This window comes from Macrobrachium rosenbergii, chromosome 29 (genome assembly GCF_040412425.1).
Source record: "Macrobrachium rosenbergii isolate ZJJX-2024 chromosome 29, ASM4041242v1, whole genome shotgun sequence".
NCBI lineage: Eukaryota > Metazoa > Arthropoda > Malacostraca > Decapoda > Palaemonidae > Macrobrachium > Macrobrachium rosenbergii.
Window position 1 is genome coordinate 24,139,584 of NC_089769.1, and position 25,235 is coordinate 24,164,818.

A 25,235-nucleotide genomic window follows, 5' to 3' on the forward strand; every position below is an offset into this window, starting at 1 on the left:
ATATAAATACATATATACATATACATATATATAGATATATAGAGACATATATATATATGTAGTGTGTGGATGTTTATGTGTATACATGCGTACTTGTATTTTAGTATTAGTTTGAGATAGTAAGCTTACGCAGTGTGTACGTGAGCGCGTGTGGGTATATGTGGTGAGGAGACGAGAGGAGACATAAAAGATACGAAAGTGTTCGTAAAAATCTGGAAAAGCTCCTTGTGAGGTGGCTGACTGTATTGATGAAAAAATCGATATACATCACCACCTAATACCAATATTAGCCTCCAGCCTCACCGCACACCTGAACCCTCCCTCCACCTGAAGCTTGCAAGCCAAGGGGAGATGAGACGGCCTCTCGCGACAAAGTGCAGAGGGCTCTTTGCTTTGGAAAGCCCCCGAGGTGTTTGCGTGTGTGTGTTTGCGTGTTCGTGTTGACGTGTGCCTTTCATGTCTTTCGCTGCTCTTGTTTTGTTGGTTTTCCTCACCTTCCCCACCATCTCCCGGGCCCATTTCTCACCTCTTCCCTTTATGTCGTCTTCATTTCTCGTCCCTCTGTGGGATGCACAGAACCATTAACCTTTGATGAATGTGTAGCGAGTAACTCGCACTCTTTTCCTGATTACCTCTTACGTGAAATTTCCTTTGGAAATAACGCTGATACGATCAACCTTTTTGTGTGATTGTTTTTTTTTTTCTCTCTCTCTCTCTCTCTATTAACACGCTCGGTAGCTAAGTACCCCCACGGGAGAGAATGTAAATCAGGAGGAAACCCACTGACATTTTAAGGTTACAGTGTGGGTAAAGATGAAAAGCGGAGACGTTCGTCTGAGGGCATGCGTCTCAAAGATGATGTCTTTTCAATCTTCTGCGGATTTTTATAGGTTTCATCGATCTGAGTGAAGGCGTTTCTTTTGTGGAGTAATATATTGCTTAAATTCTGAAACACATAGATACCGGGAGGTTAATGGTAAGTATGTGACATGTTATTCGGGGTCATAGCTCTCATTTTTTTTAGTCACCTCTAACGTTGTGGATCCTGCCTTGCATTTATGAAAATATCATTTTTGATTCTAGGAAGTAATTTCTTGAATATTACTGCGCCAGTTCTGGTACTGAATGGTTCCCTCCACTTTCGTATAAATGCAATATTAATTAATGATGCACCAATATTTTTATATGTATTTAGGCCACCTATCCTTGTAGAATTTAGCTCTGTATGTGCCTTTGTGCACAAAAAAAAAAAAAAATAGAAACGAAAGTAGAAAAATAGTTCCAGAATATTGGAACGTAACTGGTACTTCGGCCATCGTTATATCATTTTCCACCGGAAGTTCATTTTGCACCAAATTGGATTTGAAATACCGGCTGACAGCTTCACTTGCCACGGCCATTGACTCAATATCAGATCATTTTGATTTTGGCGAAATCAAAAAATCTATTTCCATTGCAAAACATTTAAATGTTTTGGCTTGAATTCCATCTCTGTCAGTTTAGCTTCGCTGATTCCTTGTAGAATGTTTGCCTCTTCAGTAAAGACAACGGAATAATTCTCTCTCTCTCTCTCTCTCTCTCTCTCTCTCTCTCTCTCTCTCTCTCTCTCTCTCTCTCTCTCCAGGTGCTGTTTTTCTCGTGGAGAGACTGAAGAGTGGAAAAACACACACGTTTCAGTTATGTCCTGATCTATTATTAATGAGATTCCTAATGCTTCTCTTCATTACGCGAGCTGACTGGAGTATGAAATCAAGAACTGATTTGAATGAATAATTTATAGGCTTCGGCCTGATTGATATTATGAAGTGATATGAGATTCAAGTTTTCAATTCTTGGAGGGAACTTACATATTTTCTCCTAACTTTTCTCTGTGTTAGTTGACATTTTCATATATAATCGTAGACTTTCAAATTTGTGAAGCATCGAAATAATGGCATACACTTACTGTTATATTTCATTTATTTTTAGATGTGCAATGCAATTATAACAATTTTATATTTTTAATTGTTAACAATGGAACTTTATACTTTTCTGTTAACTTGAATGGGCTTGCAGGATTGAACAGGAATTTGGAAAACCTTTTAAAAGTAACTGGAAAGATAAAATTTATTACTGTCGTTTGTTTTAGAGTCATTTCTGCTATGCTTTTGCCTCTTAATTTTGAAGGATAATTTTCGTTTTGGTTTCTCCATACTATAAATTGTTTATTTATCAACTGCTTCAAAAGCAGTGGTTGTTTAGCTACTCTCATATGATAGATAAGTAATTGTGTACACAGAGGGTATTTAAAACCGGTTTCTGCAGGCAGGTAGGTTCCTAAAATCTCTGCGTGACTCCGTTCATCTCGCTGAATTATATATCTAACAGCTAATGAGCTGTGGTGGTCGGCAGCCGGGGAGAATGGTTGAGGAAAGCCCTAGGTGTTACCCTTCGGCCTTCGGACTCTCAACTACAGTAGTTCTGTGGAAGGGGGGGCTCTATTCCCATGTTTTCATCCTTCCTTGGGTGCCATCCACTACAAATTCACAGCTGAGGTCAGTAGGGGACCAGTAGATCGTAACCAAGCGCACCATGCATAAAATAGGTTTTTGACCGAGTTCTATTTTTTAATGACAAAGGACAATTTAGAGAGAAGGGTAACAGTGCAGTTTACCCACTTTATTCACCGGTTTTGTTTTTAAGTGCTTTGCGGAAAAGACAACAGAGAAAAGAAGCATCTACACAATTTGAGTTATTCGGCGTTTTCACATATTACAGTAATAAGAACTGCTTCCTTAGGTGGCAGTATATCATTTCATAATGCTATCTGAAAGGTTCTGAAAGAACAGGCCTGATCCTCAATTCCTTTTTTTTTTTCATTGGAAATTTATGGGACGTTCGGGAATAGGGAAAATGCTTCAAATCATGTTTAATGTCTCAGGATCTTTTTTAACTTGCCTCTTTGTTTAAGTAGGTATCCTGAAAACAGTTAGCAATGGAGTATAGTTACATATGGCCGTAAAAAGACAACATGCACATGGCAAGGTCTTTGAATATTATGTACTAAAGAGTTCATTGGTTTTTTCAACTCGCTAATGTTCAGTCACGCAATTAAATTCTCAAGTGGAGTGGGAAGATTACTGAGAAATAACGGCCGTCTGAATAGCTTCTGATAGGAAAGAATTGTCGTTATCACATGGACAGGGTCTTTGGCGTTGCTTTGATAAACGTAAAGGTCATCGTCGCGTTTTAATTTTTCAGTCTATTGTTTGACTGACTATTTGTGATGCCAGTGTGATAAGTTTCCTAATCAAATTTTTATATGTACAGAAATAAAAACTTGGCAGTAATGTTTTAAAGGAAACTTCTAGTGTTACAAGGAAAACTTCTCGTCACTTTAGTAACTTCTATTATGTCCATAAATGTACTGAAGTTTCAAGGCTCTAGCCAACCTCATTTTCGTCTAAAATTGGAGCCGCCTAAAAGGACACCAAAATCATATTACGTTGCCACATCCATCCTCCAAAGAGGATGGATGCTCATGAATCAGATAGCCAGATCATTCTGAAACTGATTGCTTCTCCCAAAGGTATTCGAAGGTGCTGCACGAGTATTTCCGTCTTAAGAAGTGTCAGTGGTTTTAGATAGTAATCCATCATGTGCCTATGCAGACGAGTGCCTAAATAAGGGGATGTTGATCGCAGCTGAGTGGGAGGTATTTCCTGAATAACCCTTTCACATAAAGACAATGGCAAACACTATAATGAAGCACTATCATTCTCCCGTGGAGGTTGGTATGAAAGTCATCACGTAGGTTTTTGTTAAAAAAGGATAAAACATCATTCCCGAGTTCCATAGACAGAATTTGGAACTGAATAGCTGTTGAAACCGAATAGCTGTTTGTTCAGTATAATAATTACTGTTCAGTAAGTTTGTTCAGTATGATTATTAGACTTTACATTCATTATTGTTATGTTGAATTTATTAGGCATATTGCATATTTGAATTGTGCATTTATATATTTTGGATAGTTATAGAATTTCCAAGAGCTTGACCTTTATATTTGCATGTGTACTGGAAGAAGCAAAGAGTCCTCGCAATTTATTGTATAGTTTTGATACAAAACGAAGAGATCTTCATTTAACGCATAGTCTTTGTATAAAATAAACATTTTAATTTTTTATCGTTTCAGGCAAAGGGACCTTTTTATGTAACAACACTCGCTTATTCTGGATAGAAAGGAACCATTTTACTTAAAGCGTATTTGTGTAGCAACAAAAAGACATTGTAATTAATGTTCGTTCTTGCTGTGAGCAAGTAACATTTTGCTTGAAGTATATTTTGGTAGAAACAACGCTATTTATCGTATGTTTAATGCATAATCTTCGTAGAGAGAAAGAGGCCTTGTTATTCAGTGCATAAGCCGTTTAGAGAGAAAGAATCTCTGACATGAACAAAAGCGCCACAGCTGTCGAGGTGGTTTGACACGATGACCCACATAACGCCGTCCAATATTCGATAATTGACCCATTAAACTTTAAATTAGGATTACCCAGTATTTACTTTTCTAATTAGCGAACTTTTATGACGATGTAAATTGCGGTGATGTAATTAAAAGTGCTGAAGCATTCGAATTTTTGCTTGACGCCCGAAAACTCCTCCCCAAGTTCGCACAATAGCGCACAAATAAGAGAAAACTGTCCTAACAGAGGTGGGAAATCGCGCGGAAATGTTTCGAGTTTCTCGGAAAGGAAAATTCTACAAAGGAAATACATTCTCGCCATTTCATAGACTTGGAGCAAAATGCGTGATTGACCGTCTTGTATCCATTAGTGTTTCTGGTAATATTAAGGGAAAAGATTCTTTCATTGACAGCGGGGTTGTAACCAAGTTTTTGAAGGTCAGCATTGCCGTTTGAGTGTTGAAAGGTAAAATACAGTTTCTGGTTAAAAGGTGCTGTCAGAATGATCCTCTTGTGATAGTGAATTAATTATTTGATTTATATGAATTTGGGAACTTATGATTTTCTGCGTTCCGATGCGGAGTTTTTTCCTTATTTTTCTTGGAAAAATATGGTAGTAGATGATTCGCTGGGTACAGGTTGTTTTTTAACAGAGTGTACCAGCGAGTGAAAATTGCAATACTAATATGTGATCAGTATTAACTGGACTTGTATTTACTCAGCATTGCATATATTTGTTTCATGGCCTTAATAAAGATTAGATCAAGTTGCACTGCCGGTGTGAAATTCGAATATTTTCAAGGTTGTATTATTCACAAGATGCAATGTATTGTCATAGAAATTAAACCAACCCTCAACTGATCTGAAGAAATATTGTATTTAAGGAAGCAAAGTTAAACCATAGCCTATAAGAAATTCGGATTTATTTTTCAAATTCAACATCGTGCGATATATTTTGACCCCTCCATTGGGAGGCATGTGGGAAGTGCGAAATTAGAACATGAACGAATGACACTTAGGAGAGGCTCAGGAGCTCACCTGGATTGCTTCTAGTCTAAATAGTCGAACGTTTTGCGAGCCAAAAAAATAGGGACACTGAATGAGTGAAGGTTCTGTGATCAGTGTCAAAGGCGGCAGCACCTCGGTACTCTCTCTAATTTATGTTCTTATATTTTTTTCTCACGGCCATTTGCTGGTTATCCTTTTCCGTTTGAATATCTCAGCCCAGAATATTTTCGCAGCATCTAGTTTTGTAATTTACGTATTGATATGAAAGCGCAGCATCGATTGAAAGGTACGATTCAAAATGAGAGGCATTATCTCATTTACTGATCACAGAGCTAATGAAATTCACCAACTACTGTAGCATCAAGAAGGTAGACAGATATGACAGATAGGTTTTCTTTTAATTCAGAAGCCAGTGTCCTGAAAATAAAATTGAAATAAAAGGAAATCGGTAAGAAAATGGAAGATAGGGACAGGATGAAGAGTTACAGGAATGTGGGAAAACGGAAGCAGGAAGAGTTCCAAAGCTTGGCATTAAAAGGTAAGAAACGGACAGCAGAACATTCCGACGAATACTGTCTTCCACAGAGAAAAATGGGCAGCCAAAGAACCGTCGGAATGAGTCCTAACGAATGGTGGTTTCAACAAAGCTGATGTGTGGATGCAGGAAATCTTATGCTCAGCGAACGTGTCGAGCGAGAACATAAATAAAAATAAAGAGAGAGAAATGCTAATTTGCGGCTGAAAAATAGGATCGGCTGATGAATAGTTAATAAGAATAGTTTGCTGATAAGACAAAGTGCCTTTGCATGAAGGACAAAAAGATGAAATAAAGCAAAGAAGATGGAAGCCAAGGTGTGGCAGGAGAAAAATAAGCGAGAGTGTAAATACCTGATCATTTTCGTTACACAAAAATAAGCCGCTGCCAAGGATGCTAGACGAATTTTCCATAAAGTTTTTATTTTTCCCTTGTTTCAGACTCATTCAAGCGAGGAGCGTTACGAACTCCATTCGCTGTCAAAATGGAATACACAATACAGTTTTCAATATCTTTAAAAGCCTCGGTAAATTCTATCATACGAACGGTCTCGCTGGACCAGTTAACAAAAGAACGGCAGAGAACCAAAGAATTAGTTCCCTTTGATGCGGTATATTCCAATGTTAAAAATTCTGCCAAAACTCTTCTTTGATTCTCTTTCGCGAGGGATAATGCTTGTTACGATATTCTTCTTTTTTTTCATTTTTGCTTTTCCTTTTGTGATTCCTGTGGCCCCGGGGGAATCGGAGGCTTTTCTAAGAAACTGGAGATTATTGATTTCAGTGGTCTTTGTAGTGATGGGACTACCATTTCGGATTCCTCTGAAAGGCAGGTGGAGAAAGGTTACTATTTCAAACTGAGTTGTAGCAGCTATAAAACCCAGATGTTCAATCTTAATTTCAGCAAGGAATCGAAAGAAAATAGGTAAAATCATAATATTTGCTAGTTCATTTCTTTGGTTATACCTCATAATACGTATATGTTTATGCATAATTATTTGTTCTTTTTTATGATAACAACAGTTAAACGAAAGGAGCAATGACGTATTTCTCCTAATGAACTCATAATTCATACCCTCCGGTTGTTTGACAATCCCCTATTATTTCTGCAGTAATTTAAGTCATGGATTGGTTCCAGATGATTGTTCCATGAAGTTAATTCTCCCTGTCATGCAGAATCAGCAACTTCAAAGAACGTGGTTGCGATTTTTGAAGAGACATCTCCTCTTCACAAAATCCATATAAGATATATCTGTCTTTAACGCGGATCATTTCCTTTAGCGCCAAGTACTAAAAAAGAAATGGATGACAAATAGTGCAAGTCTTGCTTAAAATGAAATATAGTTTCGGTTTCAGATTCTCATTATTTTGACTTTATTTCAGCTTGAGTGTATAGAGGTGGAGATCATTAATAAGAATTTTAATATTAATTAATTATATTCATACCTTGACTCTAGTAGGGCTCCATGAGACTTGGTGTTCTATGTTTGGATATTTGACACTTAATTTTAAAATGGGTGACGTAAAAGTGCTGTCATTTGCGTAGTAATGTTTTATTTCAAGTTACATAATAGAGCCTTGCGTTTAATTCCATTGATTTAGAAGGCTCTCCCTTAACCAGAAATATTTCAGTTGGATGCTCTTTTCAACTGCAATATTTCTTTAAAGCAAATCGAGAAAGCTATTCCTTCAGGTTGAATGTGGGCCATTCAGTCTCACCAGTAATAACGGATGAAACCTATGATTATACATATTTTCTATAATAGATTTTTCCCTTTCAGTAATGTTTGACTTGGATTCCCCTTTAGCAGTAGTCATTTACATGTATTTCCGTCGTTTGTTTTCTTATTGATTCCAGATTTTACCTTTAACCTTGCAACTTTGGTTCGATATTAATGAATCGTGAAGGACACATTTTTAATGTTACTTGTTTAAGGCGTGTCTTTAGCAGCCGCGTTCCTTTCATGTTGATAATAATACTAAGTCCTTTGTCTAATGTTATTACTTTGATAGGACTCTGAATTGACATAAACAATTTGAGACAATCTTCCCTTCACTGTTACACACTTTTGCAGGTTATTCCCTATGTAATGACTGTTGTTACCGGTATGTATACTGACAATATTATGAGACATTTTAATTTTTGAGGATTCTCTAGGGTTTTTCTTTCATACCAGTTATTTGACTGAGTTTTCAAAAGTTAGGATTTCACTGGAATTTATTTCACACTTGATGTTCTGGCAGGACTTTCTTGCAAACATGGGTGGTTTACAATGAATTTTAGATATTTGGGAGGATTTTCCTTTGGATATCAAAGATTTTATACAATATTCGCTCAAACAGAAATTATTTCAGAAGGTTTTGCCTTGCTTTCACTTCAAACATTATTAATTTGAATGGTCGTTCCTTCAAATGTTATTGTATTGGTAGAGAATTCATTTAAACATTTGCGACTTGGTATGCTTTATTTCAGAATTCACTGTTTTTGTAGTCTTTTTCTACAATCTTTTATGATATGACAGAATTTATCTTGAAACTTTGGGGATTGAAATTTTGGTGTGACCTTCCTACGAGAAAGATGACTAGGCATCATCCTCCAAGTGTGAATAATATGACCAGGCATCTCTCAAACGTTAATGACTTGATCAGGCATCCTTCGAAAGTGAATTGTTTCACCGGACGTTCCTGCAGAAGCAGCTAATTTGACTGGATATTCTTAAAATGGAAATGATTGGGCTGAACTTCCTTTCAAACTTGAATTATATGGCTGGACTTCCTTTCAGAGCTAAATGATTACAAATTTTTTATACACATCAGTTATCCGACTGTACCTTTCTTTGACAAGTCATCTGGCATGGCCTTCCTCCTTATGTCAATATTTTGACAGTTCAGAATATTTACATAAGGATTTTTCTCCTTTCCTGTGCAATTAAAATGGACTTTATGATTGGAACTTCCCTATATCTGTATTATTTCAAGGACTTTTGTCACTGATGGTAACGATTTAATGTATGCTTTTCCGGAACATTGAATGATTTGACAGGTCTATAATTTTTCTCTTCAGTACTTACTTTTGCTAATATTTCACCTTTCATCTTATCGTACTTCAAATACTGATTGTTTCTTCTTTTCCTCTGCAAAATGTTCACTTTTGTCTATACTTAACCTCTAATAATAGATTTTAAATTAACTTTTGTCTTTCATACAGATTTAGTTATGTAGCTTTGCCTACGTTATGTTCAGTGTTCATTGCAGGATTGCCTGTCCCATCAAAGGAAGCCACAGGCGGAGTAACGGGACTGCAAGGACTCCACCAGTGCCATTTTTTACGCCACGTTGTTTATGTTTTGCCATTTGTTTAGATTTACCTCATATTTATTTGTAGATAAACTACGATTAGTTGAATATGAGCTGCATAAGTGTTTTTGTTCCTTTACGAGACTGCAATTCTGTTATTGTTTTACCTTGTTTTATTGTCTGTAGTATTATAATGGTGTATGTTATTTCCTTTGTTTTTAAAATTGTGTAACAGCATTACCAATTAACTATAATTACTCCATTATTTTTATTTGGTAGATACCTGTCGTTTTACTGTAAGTGACTTATTGTTTTGTAAGTGTTTTTTCCGGTCAGTTTCGAAAGGATATATTCTAGCTTGACGTGTGTATGCCATGTATTTAGTGCTTAGTCTTCTAAGTCTTTTTTTCTAGATTTTTTATGTGATATAATTCCTCGGTTATAAGAGGATTTTAAATCTTTCTTGCATAGTTTTCAGATATTTATTTTAGATGATTCATAAATTTTTCATGTAAATATAATGCCATGTAAGGTTGTTATAATAATTAAAAAATTATATCGTTTAAATGCAATCGTTTTCAGATATTTTCCTTGAACCATGCCATTGACTTAACTAATTGTGCCGATGTTTTTGTTTTCAATAATCGTTTAGGCAACGTTGTCTACTCTGTACCATTTTCTAAATGTTACGATTTTTACGGAATGTTGTTTTATATTTAATATCTTTATTTCCCGTAAAGTCTTGGTTCATTTTTTCCATCATGTAAATGCTTGATTGGTTCGTATATTTTTAAGGCGAGGACTGCTTCGTGAAAGTTATTAATCATCCCATGTTCCAAGTGACAGCCTCGTTAACTGATCTCCTCCTGTGCAGATGTAAGCTGTGACCTGGTGACAAGCGTGGATGAGAGTCGCCTTTCGCCCGCCCAGCAGTCCACCTTTTCGGACGGTTCCTCAGGTATGAAATGGCTTTCCATTGATTTGACCTTTGATTATATCCTAATGGACTTCATTTCCGTTTGCCGTCTGTGAGGAAGATGGTCGAACTATCCTGTATATTTGGTTGTGTTTGTGAAATTCTATTCAATTATCACTCTCTCACTCATTTAATGTTGGATGATTGGGCCTGTGCTCTTGTGCAAAGACGTTGGCATCGAGTTTGGGCAACATAAATTCAACGCATCCTGTGAATGAACTTTAGCTGTAAGGATGCATAACATTACCCGTTGGCTAACAGTACAGAAGGAAAGTTGTAGGAATGTCCCGATTAATACAAATATCGAAACTAACATCACATATCAGAATCAACGGTTTGGTATTTAAGGTGCGTGTCTATCTGTATATAAAGCTGAAGTATTCGGGTGGCACGTCTGTTTAGTAACAGTCTTAACCGACTTCAGTGTAGCCGCTGTAAAATACCAATTTGCATGATTCGTCGACAGATAAAACATATGTTCTCCTAAGATTTCATATCCGTCAGTTTTCCTTCCCTTTAATGAATTTGCGTCAGTTAAGGAATTTTTTCTAAAGTTGTGTAAGAAAATTCATGAAATACCTTTTAAAATGTTCAAAGAATCTAAAGCAAAATGGTTTCGTCCAGTGCACTTTAAAAAGGAATATAGTTGCTGTGATAAGGATTACATCATTTTCGTTAATTATGTCATATGACTTACCATTACATATTTGCTTTTCAATTATGCCTCATTCGCAGATATTCAGTGATGAGAAACCGCTGATCTAATTAGTTATTTGACTTAACAAATGACCCGATTCTAGCTCTGCAAGAAGTGAATTCGTTATTGTCATTTTTAATTAAAATAACGAAACTGATTTTCATTTTGGATCTGAGGTATGTGGTAAAAGAATTTATTTTGTAATTTTTAAACTGGACGTCGGTTTTTAGTCAGGATTTTGGATCTGAATCAACAGACTTTAGTTATTGCTCGTATCAGTTCAATATGTCTGAATAAATTCATTCTAGTTATTGCTCGTATCAATTCAATATGTCTGAATAAATCGATTCGTATAAGTATTGGCAGCAGAAGATATTATATAAAGTTTGAAAACGGAAAGAATTAAAAAACGACATTCATTTGGAGTTGTAATCAGATGGATAAATCACACGTCACATTATTTTCCGTTCTTGGAAGATGGTAATAGGTTCTTATATATTTGATATAAAACTAGGGAATCGTTGCTTATATGAACTAAGAAGAAACGGAATGAATAATTGTACGTTTATTGACGAAACTCCTTATTAAACATCGTTTAGAATTCCTGGAAAATAGAACTGAGGAAATTTGCTCCATTTGAAAATGATAAAGAATCGAACAAAAGAGAAATCCTTCGCTTAACTCATAATAGTCAAAAGAACTTCACTAGTTCTTTGAAATCTTCAAAGAAATGAGCTTTGTTTACTAACCAAATGTCTTCTTATTTCGTCTCTATAGATATGAGCTAATTTTGTGTGCATTAAAATAAATTACAGCTTTCCACCTCGAACCCAGGTGGGCTGTTCTCATCATTGTAGTTGTATATATGAAAGAACTAAGAATATTATTTGTTGACACAGTAAATTAAATCCTATTAATTCTGAATAGTGCAAACATTGTGTTAATATGTATATAAGAGATGGTTTTAAAAATCTGGGTTGGACTTCATTTGTATGAATTAACAAAACACAGTCAAATAACATTCTATTATTAATTACTGATATGCGGTCAAAACTAATTAGAAGGTTTAGCACACTTTCTCATTAGACAAATCTTGAGGCAATTAATAGTGGAAAACTGTCTAAAATATATCTTCATGAGCTCAATCAAAATCGAAAATGATATACAGTACATGATTTTTATTAGATATCGAAAAAGAAGTTTCTATGATTTTCTTTCTTGGAAACTTTGTTTCATTGATTTTACTTGAGTAACTTAACAAAGTGATCTAAATTTTGCCTCATTACCTCATATATGAATTCATTACATATCTCAAACATTTTAAGACTGAACTTCAACAGCGCTCAAAATTTTTGCTTTGCCGTCTAAATAGTCCCGTTATGCCTGAATATGCCTATTTAATAAGCCATTGTATACGAGTAAAGCTAATTATGACACATTTTAACCACTGATAACCTAGAAGCTGTATTCATTCAAATTAACTTTATTTCATCTTGAACGAATAAAAAAGTATCGCCGATTTGTAGAACAGAAAACGATCACAGGTTGTATTGGCTTCGTCCTGTAAGTTATCTATTATGAGGCGAATTACTTTTCGTAATCGCCCTGGACCTACGAAAAACAATTTCCTTCGCCCGATCAAGTTTAGGGGGTAAGAGAATGAGGCTTAAATCCCCAATTTTGTCAGGGGAATTAGTTAATTTATGTCTATAGCCCTTGAATTTACTTGAATGATTTGGAAAATGAGATAGAAAAGCTCTTAAGTGGATGAGGACGCTCCAGAATTGGATTTGGGAGCCCAGGCCTATTACAGATAATGGCATTGTCGGAATTTGTAACACGGGCCTTGTGAGTCCAGAGGAAGAACTGTAAACATCTGGTTTGCGCCTGCGCTTGTTTATTCTATATATATGTCATTTTAAATCAGGTTTACCAGATCACGTTTTCTATAAACATTTTGGGTTTGTAAACAAGTAGTGTGATATGGAATGACATTAAATGTACCAATGGGGAATGTAATCAAGTAAGGTAATTTAGAAAGTAGATAAACATGACATGTAATTTGCTGTAAACAAGTAGGCCCATTTTAAATTTGAACTTAAAAAAGGTTTTTAGGTATCTAAAGAAGTAGGTTCACTTGGAATGTCGAGCTGCTGTGTACGCAAAATCTAGTGCCTTGTATTCTAAATAAGATTCCATTAGTCGAATATTATTTTGTGCCATGGAATTGTTACTTTGGTGTTTTATTGGCGCACGTATGCTTCTGTGTATGTGTATGCATTCATGCTTGCAAGTACAACCATAGTCCTTCCATAAATTTTTAACGTACTGGTATATGGTAATACCCTTTCAGTGTTTCAACATATATGATGGATATGTGGTAGTGATGTTGCAGGTGTCATTTATTTTCTTCTTATTTACTTTCATGAAGTTTGAATGAATAGGAATTTCATATCATATTAAAGGATATTTATCGTTATCTATTTCCGTGATAGTTACGACCTTCGAGTTGATGCTCGTTCCAAAGATTCTACGGCAATGTCCCATCATGTTTCACGTATGCTACGACACAGCCGCTATACTGTATTTTAATAACCGAAAACTTTAAAAAAGTTTTAAATGTACTGAAAAAAACAATGTACATCTAATTAAGTGGAAGCTGTTGGAATTATTAGGGCCACGATCCTTGGATCATGTGAATGCAAATTTGGTCGACCGGCTAATACATGGAGGAATCATTGTTATCTGAATGATTGATCTGGCAAGCCACTGAACAGCCGTGGTTAATACTGCTCTCAGAGTCATCCAGCTACCAGCATGATGAAAGACGCTTCTGCCATGATAGGATGCCATTGTCATTTCAAAATATCCCACCATTCAGACTTCCACATGTGATATTTTGAGAGGCTGTTTTTGCATGTCTGTTGTTGAACATATATTTTACTCATAAGGTCTTTTGAGTTATTACTTAGTTTACATTTATGAGAACGAACTGAATTGAGTTAAGAGGTTAAAATATGAATATAAATGTTGGGTTTGGATTTTTTTTTATTTTGTGTATACTGAATGGGGGAATATCATGGTCTGACTTGTAACAGTGCGCGGCGGTGTTTGTGGGTCATCGCCCCCAGCCGTACCCCCCTTGCCCCCGGCTTCCCTTCTGGGTCGTAGTAGGGGCAGGGGAGATGTGGGGACGCCCTTGGAGGTGATCGCCTTAGACCCCGAAGGGACTGCTACTACCGTTCCCTCCCACAACACTCCCACACTTACGTCACCCGCTGCCGAGGTCCCACACCAGATAAGGGTCTGTGGGAAAAACGGTCGCTTAGTTCCTTCTTCCTCGGGATATCGTAAGTTTAGGTGATGGTTATTTCGTCTCATAAGAAAGAGTTTTATCTTTCTCCCTCGCTTTCTCTCTCTTTCTCTTTCTCTCTTTCATTCTTCCGTCTGTTTTCTTTCCTGACATTCTCCGCTTAATCCCGATTTTGTAATTAAAAACTAATTTTGCAGACTGCCGTAATTCAGTGATTTAGGTAATATTTTCCTCTGATTTTGCAGTTTTACTAACAATGCATTTAATAAAGGCCATCTCTCTCTCTCTCTCTCTCTCTCTCTCTCTCTCTCTCTCTCTCTCTCTCTCTCTCCAAACCGTTCTACTTAACGGTTTTATGAAGTGATCTGAAAGGTTTTAATGACGAACTCGTGGTGTATTTTTAATATCTTGATTTTCCTCGTTTACTCCTTAAGGAAGCTCCCTGTGCATCTTAACACCATTTCAGTGCTGTATTTATCAGTATGGTATGATGACAGTGTAACTAACTCGAATAGTTCTTAGGAGATTGGCGTAAACGTCCGTATGCATTCATTTGCTGAGTTTTATGTTTTTTTTTTTCTGAAGGCCGTGTTATTTCACATATTAATTTAATTAATCACATTGACCAGTGATTTGCATAAATCAGTATGTTTCATAGTCTTGTAGACAGAATTTTAAAATTAATTTATTTCTTGTTTCTTATCATTTTGGTCATCTCACCAATATCAACAGTAATAGTTGCTCAGGAATAGACGAATGTGGTAGAAATAATGACTTCACTTTTAGTTATGGAAAATGAAGAATTCTTGACAGAAATTATACATAGGTGTGTGAGAAGTCACAATGTTTCTGTGATTGAAAATGATAAGATTTATAGATTTCTGGCTCCCTGCATGAATTAGTTGTGTCCAAACTTGCATCTCCTATATTTTTGCTTTTGAAACATTCCCGATTTTAGACCCCGTATTGCTGATGATTTGATTTTATATTTTCATTTGCTTTTTGGTATAATAAAATTACTAACTGTCTTTATATTTTATATACTGTATATGTATGTGTGTGCTGTAAATATGTGTGTGTATATAGATTATGTACACACATTTAGATGTACACGTAACCAAGGAAAAGCCCGCTTACGGGCACTGACTTGCATTCCCTTGGAGCATGTTCAGCTGAGAAGTAATATTTCCTTCACTGTAGCGGTGTACTGATGCTACCTCTTGTTTGTGTATGTACACTGATTGTAAATATATTTTCAACATATCTGTTTATACACATCCCCGAAAAACAAATATATCTCGTATGAAATGTTTTGTTTTACACTCAACATTCTCTTGAGAAATATAATTTTCAAATTATGATTTCAGTCTTTTTAATTTCCATGTCTCAGAAGGAGAGAGTTTTGTTTGTTATAATGTTAATAATTTTTCTTCATATTGAAACCGCACAAGTGTTCATGACAGATTAACTTATGTGTTTTGTTTTTCCTTATATGCAGCTCCGACTCAGGCCAAGAAAAAAGGTAGCTATGTATTCCAGTGTTCATATATTGCTATATAGATATATTATCAGTTTTGACACTAAGTAGTTTCCATAATAGTGTAAAAATATAAATATATATTTATATACGTTGGGTTTAAATTCCTAAGGGTTTTGGTTTGTTTAAAGAGGTTTTCAAGTAAATGTAGTAGCATAGCTTTTAGTAAATTTTAGCATCAGTGTGCTACAAACCTGCATGAACAATTGGTTTTTATATTAAAATTAGTTATTGGTTGCATGATTTACTTGGTTTGGTTTGAATTTAACCAACATTTTTTGTGTGCCCTCAAGGGCATGGCAGGCATGGTACATTTAGTTGGCATAATTCACTGGGAGTTTAAAAAATAACATGAGTCATTTTCCAAAATCCAGTCATTAATCTGTGCCCAACGACAGAATACCTGTGGGATGACTACGACATGCGTGGTTCCCGCACACTGCTGAGCTACGAAGGTGCGGGGGAGGTGGTGGGCGCTGCCGCCACTCCAGATCTGCTGCTGCTACCTGGAGGAGACGGCCCCGTCTCAGACGATGATTTCACAGAAGGAAAACCTCTCCTGTCAGGTGAGCCTGACCACTCATTAGTCATTTATTTGCTTGTGTTTTTTTTTTATTGCGTTTTGTCTGTTTATCCCTTTAACGTTCTGGTTACAACATTAAAATTATTACATTTCATTCCTGCATCTTCACACTTTCTATCTCTTTTGGCTTTTCTTTATGAAACTGCGAGCATTTTTTTTTTATTTTATTTTTTGGGGGGGTCCCAGTGTCAGGGTTTTGGCCTGAAAATCCTCGTATTCCATTCTACTCCTTCTCAGGGTTTTATAATTACTGCATCGGTCCTCGTGGCATTACGATATCACTCAGAAACTAGTAATTTTAGCGTTGAAAGTGTCATGCCTGTTGATTAAAAATTAGACACCGGAATATCTGTACACTTTATGCAACGTGTAGAATTTGGAGAGCGGTGAGTTTAATAATGTTATTTAACCTATTTTATTGACACGCTTAGAACATATTATAAAATACGAGTCTTTGCTCTTGACTTCAATATTTCCTAATGTTCCAATTTGCAGTATCTGTAATTATCTTATGTAAATTAATCACTTTAAAGAAAATCCTCATAACGACTCGCTTTGAAACTAATATTTCTTGACTCTTACTTTCTCTTCGTTGTTCAATTGGAAAAATTTGCTTTACGCTAAATGTTGTTTTGAGCTTATTCTTCATTGTTACTGCAACCTTTTTGTGTAGTACGAATTTAAGCCATTTTCTCGAGGATATTCGTAACCAAGGAGTGTTCCGCACTGGAGGAGGTATATTGCTGTAATACTGTAGTCTTCGACTTTTAAAATATATGCCATTAAAGGAGTAAGCATCCCATAGGATGCGAACAAGGTGTGTTCGCCATGTTTATTCCTTGACTTCGACGTAGTGTTAGTGAAATTCTTGAGAGGCATCAGGAAAGATTTTTTTTCTTCTGTTTTTGGCGAATCTGTTACATTCTGAGCTTTTGAATGCTTTTGAGCATAACTTATATAAGATAATCCACCTGTATCAAAACTTTGCCTGAATATTTTTGCAGTATATTTAATTCAAACTTCAGAGCAAGTGCTATATGCGAATCTTATTTTTGTATTTATCCATCTAAATTTGTGATTATTTAGAGTATATTTCTCTTTTGTGTTTAAAACAACTAGGATCATATAAGATTTTTTCATTGAATTTTACTTGCATATTAGTATGATATATGCGCACAAGCTTGTAAGTGGACGATTGTATTTATAAGTGTTGATGAAACAAGCGGTGTGATCTAAAGTCTCGTTGGTTATATCAAAGCTAAAAGTTTTCGAAGGATATGTGTAATGTTTAGCTATACTTAATTCTCAAATCGGCATTGGAAGTTGAAATTACCTATTAGATACTGCAGTAAATTGCAGGAGATTGTGCTAAAAAGCGCGAAGATTTAGAATTCCATTATCCTTTTGAATATTTTTATTGACTTAGGCAGCTCTTAATAATTTCACTCGATGTGACGGCTAACAATCTCTTCGATCATCCAGACCAAATGAAAGTCACTCGGTTCTTCCTTGTATTACGTATTTTGCTGATATATTCTGTTTTTACGTTCTTCTGCAAATTGTAGAGATGGGAGCTTAATACTGACTATGGAATTCTGTAATTTATATATATATACGAGTATATATATATATATATATATATATATATATATATATATATATATATATATATATATATATATATATATATATATATATATATGTGTGTGTGTGTGTGTGTGTGTGTATAACTGAATCACGAAAAATGGAACGTGATGAATATGTAAATAAAGGCAATGCCACGAAGGAAAGAGAAACAATGGAGTACCGCAAGGTCTTTTGACTTATAGTCCTTTACTTAGCAGACTGAAGAAATATTAAAATAAGTTTACAAAGAAAGCTCGTATAAACGACAGATGGGGATTACAAAGGAAAAAGGAAAACATATGTACCTGGAATCCTACACAATTGAAGAATTAGTAGACCTACCAAAACAGGGTTAATATTTAAGAGATTTTACAAAGGATTAGGCTCAACGACTTAAGATATAAAAAGAGGGGCAGTCCAAACATGGAATTTAATATATTATGTTGTTATTTTCCTTTGGACTATTTTTTATTAACATTCCTTTTAGTGTGTTATTATAGGAAAAAACGAGGTTGCCATTAAAAGATTTTATTAACGATTTCATGTTTTCAAAACCACTAAAATAAGGCAAGCTAAGAATTTTCTTGGGGATTCTTGGGGGTTGCTTTCTCCATGTTACTTTCAATATAAAACTTTTTGTGGGCTTTATATTATAATAAATATCTAGTATATGTGGAGGTAACATAAATCTGTTCTTATTTTTCTTATGTATTCGATTTCTTGATCCAAATACTGGAGACTGACAATGCGCAATGCTCTTAAAAACATAGAAGAAAAAATGGATATTTTGATGTTAAGGTGATGGCTTGAATAAAAATGGGCATAAGTTGTTGGTTGGTTTCATATAAATACTGAGTTTGCATTGAAATGGTTCTCTATGTATTAAAACGTCTAAGAAAGGGAGGCAATTGTCTTTTTCTAATTCTTAAGTAAACTTTATGGATGGTACCTGGTTATTCAGATTAGAGAGTAAATCATTTACATCAATACCAGCAGGCAAAACAGCTAAAATATCGTCAACATATCTATGCCACTTTAAAGGAATATAAATGATATTAGGTAAATATTTTTCAAAGAATTCCATATACAAGTTTGAGAGGACTGGGGATAAAGGGTTGCCCATTGCCATACCAAATATATGTTGGTACAATTCACCATTGACTATAAACTTACAATCAAAAATGCACAACCTAGTGAGTGAAATAATATGACTTACAGGTAGAGGTAATTCATGATGGATTAGTTCATTACTAAGAAAATCTAAAATAGAATCTATGAGGACTTTAGTAAAAAGAGAACAAACATCAAAACTAGCAAATCTATTATTGGGGCGACAAGTGATTTTATTTATCAGCTAAATCTAGAGGAATTATATATGTGAGAATCGGAGATAGTTCCAAGTAACGGGGACAAGAGCTTGGTAATATATTTCGAAAGTTTATATGAAATTGAGCCAACAGTACTGATAATAGGCCGCATAGGATTATTGTCTTAGTGCGTTTTACTAATCCGTACAAGTAAGGTAATGAGGGAAATTTTACTTACAACTGACCTGTTAGTTCATTTTTATCTTTAAGGATTTTTTTCACTGCTATTGACATTTTTTTTTACTTGATCAAGGGGATTTTTTGTTGGTTTTTCGTAAGTCGTATCATCATCCAGTAGTGCTTGTGTACGTGATATGTAGTCAGCTTTATCTAAAATTACAATATTATTTCGACTTATCAGCTTTTATGTGGACTGTATTTCTTTTTTAAGATCGGTCAAACTTTTCGTATAGCGAGCAAGGAAATTACTTTCATGCCCAACATTGGTAGCTCCATATACAGTATATCAATATGATTTTGAGGAAGCTCACAATATTTTTCAAACATACATAGGGACGACGCAATCATTAAAGCAGAGGGTCTATTCGATATAAAGAAGGATAAACCATATCCGAGTGCACTCACAACATTTTCACTCGTGTTTACTTGATAAGTTTATAACACAATCATTTCGTGCACTATTAGTCCAGTCACTGCTATCAATAAGACTTTTTTTTCCGTCGAGTTTTCTTGTTAGGGCACCTGTAGTCCTACCAAATTTTCTGTAAACTTCTTGTCGTGGCAGCGAGTCCTTACAATCAGCCGGGATGGAATGACAATGAAATTCTGGCTTTTTCTAATTCCTTAAATTTTTCTTTCTCTTCTTGCTTTGCGGCTGCTATGTGGCGTTTTAACATCATGGCGCTGAATTCATTGAATGGGTGATGGTCATATCTTCTTAAACAGCGTGGTAGCAAGGATTTAGGGAGCACTTGTTTAGACAGGCACTTTTTCAGGAACTTTAGTTGAATTCTGGTCGAGTGCGCAGTCGAAAGAGACTTGGAGAAGGTAGTGATCACTACGCATCTCAAAAGAGGAAACAGGATAGCGAAAGTGAACGTGGCCCTCATTATGTATGACTGAGCATTGCTGATATATATATATGTGTATGTATATATATGTATATATATATATATATATATATATATATATATATATATATATATATATATATATATATATATGTATGTATATATATATATATATATATATATATATATATATATATATATATAATATATATATATATATATATATTATATATATTAGATTTTTCTGATGAACTGTATGTTTTATGGACATTGTTGAAAGTCAACATTGCATTGGATGCTGATTTTGATCATATGTATACGAAACTTATTAACGTTTGAACGTCACATCAACCTCTAAACTGAAATATAAAAAACATCAAATATCTGTATATATCGTGGCTATTCTGATAATGTTACTGATCACCAAGCCTTTTTAAAAGTATACTAAATTTAACGTTAAAGTACAAAGAAACAAAAATCATGCATGTGAAATTTTGAGAACTTGCGTTTTTTTATACTTGGCAACAATAATTTATTTTTGTTTACAGTGTGTATTGTAATTTTACCCTCTGACGGACTCTGCAAAACCTGTAAATTTAATTTTTGTCAGAACATATCAGAACTAGGGCAAATGGAGTCAAACATAAAATTATTTCGGAAATTAACAATATCTGTTCATACATTCGTACTTCAAGGTAGGAGTCTTAAAATACATTTTGCGTACACATTGGTCATTCATTTGATTGAAATAGTGCTATCGATTCTGGGAAGTTTGTTTTACAGTTCTCTGGACTTACCTCTTGTTCACGGACACACACCCACACTTCCCATTAAAGGGGATGTAATGTCAGGGAGGGGAGAGAGAGAGAGAGAGAGAGAGAGAGAGAGAGAGAGAGAGAGAGAGAGAGAGAGAGAGAGAATCAGCCACTTTCACATTCATCTACAGAGCAACTCTCTCTTCTTACGCAAGAGCTTCATTATATAACATACTGTAATTTACCTGTAATACGTATGTTCCTGTCTTGGACTTACGGGTAACTTTTGTACCTTACTGCATGAATGTCACATTTCTCAACAGGTCAGATGCTTTTACTTCATAAGACTTTCAAGGGTTTCGATTGAACAGCTGCCCTGTAGTACTTCCTTTCTTACACTATCAATTATCACACTTATTTGGAAAGAACCGGCTTACCATTAGCTCAGTACAATTCAACCTGTGCAAGACTTGACATTTTTCTGTTTCACAAAGTCTGCTCTCAGCTACTTCTGATTTTCTCGTTGCAACTGTGACTTATCTCTTGCCTCATTCTTTCGTCGTTTGTAACATCTGCATCTGAATATTTATATAGGTTAGCCCCTGCCGTTCTTCCGTTATTCATATTAATTTTAAATAGTACATAATCTTGGGTTACATCCACTTTGTTAACCTCACTGTCGCATTTTTATTTTCAGCAAACATTTCAGACTTCGTAATCAGTCTTTGTAACCTGTCACCAGCGTCAGTGACCTTTGTATCCTTGGCAGATATGTTTCATTTTTGAGTATTTTCCATTTGATCACAAAACATGTCCCACAAAATGTCTTGTTCTGCAATGTAAACGTAACTTCTATGCTGCTCTTCCTTACAATACCTGTTAAGTGTGTTACCAAGGTATGCTATGGAACCATTTTCCGTCTTGAGTTCCCATCTTCCCGAGTATTTCCTTTGAAATGACATATTCCTTACAAGCCTCCCATTTTTTTCGACAGTGACCCTTCTCTTGAGAGAGGGGATAACAAAATAATAAGCAAACAAAGCAATTTCTTGTGCATTGATAGTGAATTAAGAAAATGAGCATCCTTTGCAATTGATTTAATAAGCGAACACAACAGCGAAATGCTGTGTACAACATATACTCTATACAAATCTATGCTCGTTTTGCACATGCGAACGTTTCTCAGATATTAATATTCTTTTGATTTAGCAGTTTTGCTACGCTGTAAACCCAATGCTGTTTTTTCTCGTTAAAGACTCCTGAATTCTATGTCTGTCTCATCGGCGCCCCGCCCCCCTATTTTCTCTACGTGCCAAAATACTTCAAAAAGTGCTAATGCTCTTTTCCTCCTGTGCCAACTTTTTTTTATCACGTGTGTCAGATCTGTATAATTCTCGCTTTCTCTTCCTACAGCACACAACTTTTTTTTATTTTAACTCAGCGATAATATTTTGCTTCCGTGAAATAGTATCTGTACAAATCCCTTTGCCTTTCTTATCAAGCCTTTGATCCTTAACTTCAATCAGTCTTCTATATATATATATATATATATATATATATATATATATATATATATATATATATATATATATATATATATATATATATATATATATATATGGATTTTGTTACGTAGTCATGAAAAGAATATTGGGCCTAATCGTTTGTGGTTTACGTTAGTTATGGTGAAGAAGGAAAAATTTCCATTAAAGGTAGATCGTTTCTTTAAGGAATAATTATAAGTAATATGATAATAAACAGTACATAAACCAAACAGATTAGGTTTGACTGCTCTTAGGTTGATCACTTACCCAGAATATAGGCGGTTGATCACATACCCAGAATATAGGCGATTATGATCAGTAAATATGTATTGAAATGGACCCTGGTAGGCTGAAGGTTTTTCGGAAGCCTATGATTTTGATGACGAAATTCTTGTTACTGACGTTTATCTCTGTACGACTTCCATGATCGAAATGACTGTTTTCTGACCTGATTTACAAATTTATTCACTGACATATTTTATTTAGGATTCAAAAAGATCAGGAGTGATATATGCTTCGTAGTTACCTTGAGGGAAGGGTGACTTCTTATTTCGATGCTTTTCTTGTAAATGTAACTTGTGCAAATAGATATCTTAATAGAAGTTTTACCAGACCTCCGGGAGCACCATACCGATGATACGCTCATTAGAGACTGTTTCGCTTTCTTAATTAATACCTTGTCTTTCATGCTTAGTGAGGGTGTAGGAGTTGACTGTGTATATTGACGATTTGTCCAGATTTTTGTTTTTGTCAAAATTTGATCTTTTGAAGCAAGAAGTATATATATATATATATATATATATATATATATATATATATATATATATATATATATATATATATATATATATATATATATGTGTGTGTGTGTGTGTGTGTGTGTGTGTTTATATATTATTGTAGTGTGTGTATATATGTATGCGTGTATATATATATATATATATATATATATATATATATATATATATATATATATATATATATATATATATATATATATATATATATATATAATATTTAAAAAGTGTTAAATTACGCTATCGGCAACCAACCACTCATTAAACATAGACATATAAAATGTGAAATAATGAAAGAGTAAAATTCTTCTTAATGACTGTTCTATCATGGCACTTTTCCCAATTATCTTGATAAGGTTCCCAGAATTTATGAAACCTCAGTCAAACGAGTAGCATGATTCGCAACACTTTATATCACAGTGGTCTTTGAAAGATAAGAATCTGCCGTCAAGATAAATTTCAAAGAAATTTAAATTTCAAATAAATTTAAATTTCAAAGAAATTTAAAGTATGAACAGTTTTCCTTCTCTGTACTTACGTAGTAATACGGTCTCCAGTTAAATTTTATGCAAGTATCCTCTGTGTGTGTGTGTCTCAGTCTCTTGTGTCGGTCCGGACCATTGAAAATATGTTTTCCCCTTCAGGTTTTACAGAATCTCGCCATCCTATTGTACAGACAGATCATGGAGAATTATGCATACGCTGACCGGGTTTTTTTTTTTTACTTTATATTTTTTTTTATTAATCATTGCTGTTACTTTCTTACTGGGTTCTAAATATCATTGAAATTTACGTCAGTTGTATTTTGTGATGGAACATTTGTGTGTGATTTTCTTGATAAGAGCTGAATGACACATTTGTACAAAGGCTAACTTGTGGGAGGATAGAAGGGATTTCTAGGAGTTTTAAAAGCTGGTATGTGTACAGGTATCTCTCGGTACGATATTTCATTTACTAGAATGAAGCATGACTGACATCTGTGAACTGTATACAGAAAAGGTGAAAACAAGTAAAAGTTTCTAATTAAACTAATATTCCGTAACTTCATGCACATGACCCTCAAAATATTCATTTCTCCAAGTTCTAATGAATCCTTACATTTATTGTAAGCCGGTTCGTTATTTGTTCACTTTTGTTGTTTGTGATTCCCTTGAGGTCTTCGAAGTTAACTGTTGGAAAGACTTTTTCTAGGTCACTCTTCACATTGTAAATCCTCTTATAGTTTATGCTTTTATCCTCAGGAACATTGGGTATTAAAGCTTGGGTTTTTTTTCAACAGTTTTTGAGAGCAGATTTAAGTTATTTTGGTCCCTTAGGTCAAATGTGATATTTGCCAAGGTATAAAGCATTTATTTTGCTACAGAAAATGAAAACTGAGATAGAAGTATATGACACAGTGTCGTAGGAGTTGCAGGGGCCTTTATATTGTTGAAATTCTTGCCTTGCTTTCTCCATTTCTCCTTTCCCCTTTCATTTGGATCGAGTTTCCCTTCTCCCCGAGGCGATCAGCCACTACTTACGTACCTCTCAAAATCTCATCTTATACCCCGGGAGAGGCATCATTTTCGAAAGAGCGTCGTACTGTAGTTCATCTCTTGACTTGAGTGCGCCTCATTAGTAAAAAATATTTCCCTGGAATTGCTGTTAGCTGATGTTAATTTAAAGCTCACGTCTTTCACTCATTAACATAAATAAACAACGTTTCCAAGAGAATTCCCCGTTGATAAAC

At 34.9% G+C, this 25,235-nt stretch overlaps 1 protein-coding gene across 1 annotated transcript in view; it reads left to right on the plus strand.

Moving 5' to 3' along the window:
• Positions 1-25,235, plus strand: part of LOC136854674 (fat-like cadherin-related tumor suppressor homolog) — a 723,114-nt gene that overhangs the window by 683,195 nt on the left and 14,684 nt on the right. Inside the window, 4 exon segments of the mRNA XM_067131274.1 lie at positions 10,155-10,238; positions 14,052-14,303; positions 15,765-15,788; positions 16,202-16,369. Of these exon segments, the coding sequence (XP_066987375.1) occupies positions 10,155-10,238; positions 14,052-14,303; positions 15,765-15,788; positions 16,202-16,369 (528 nt within the window).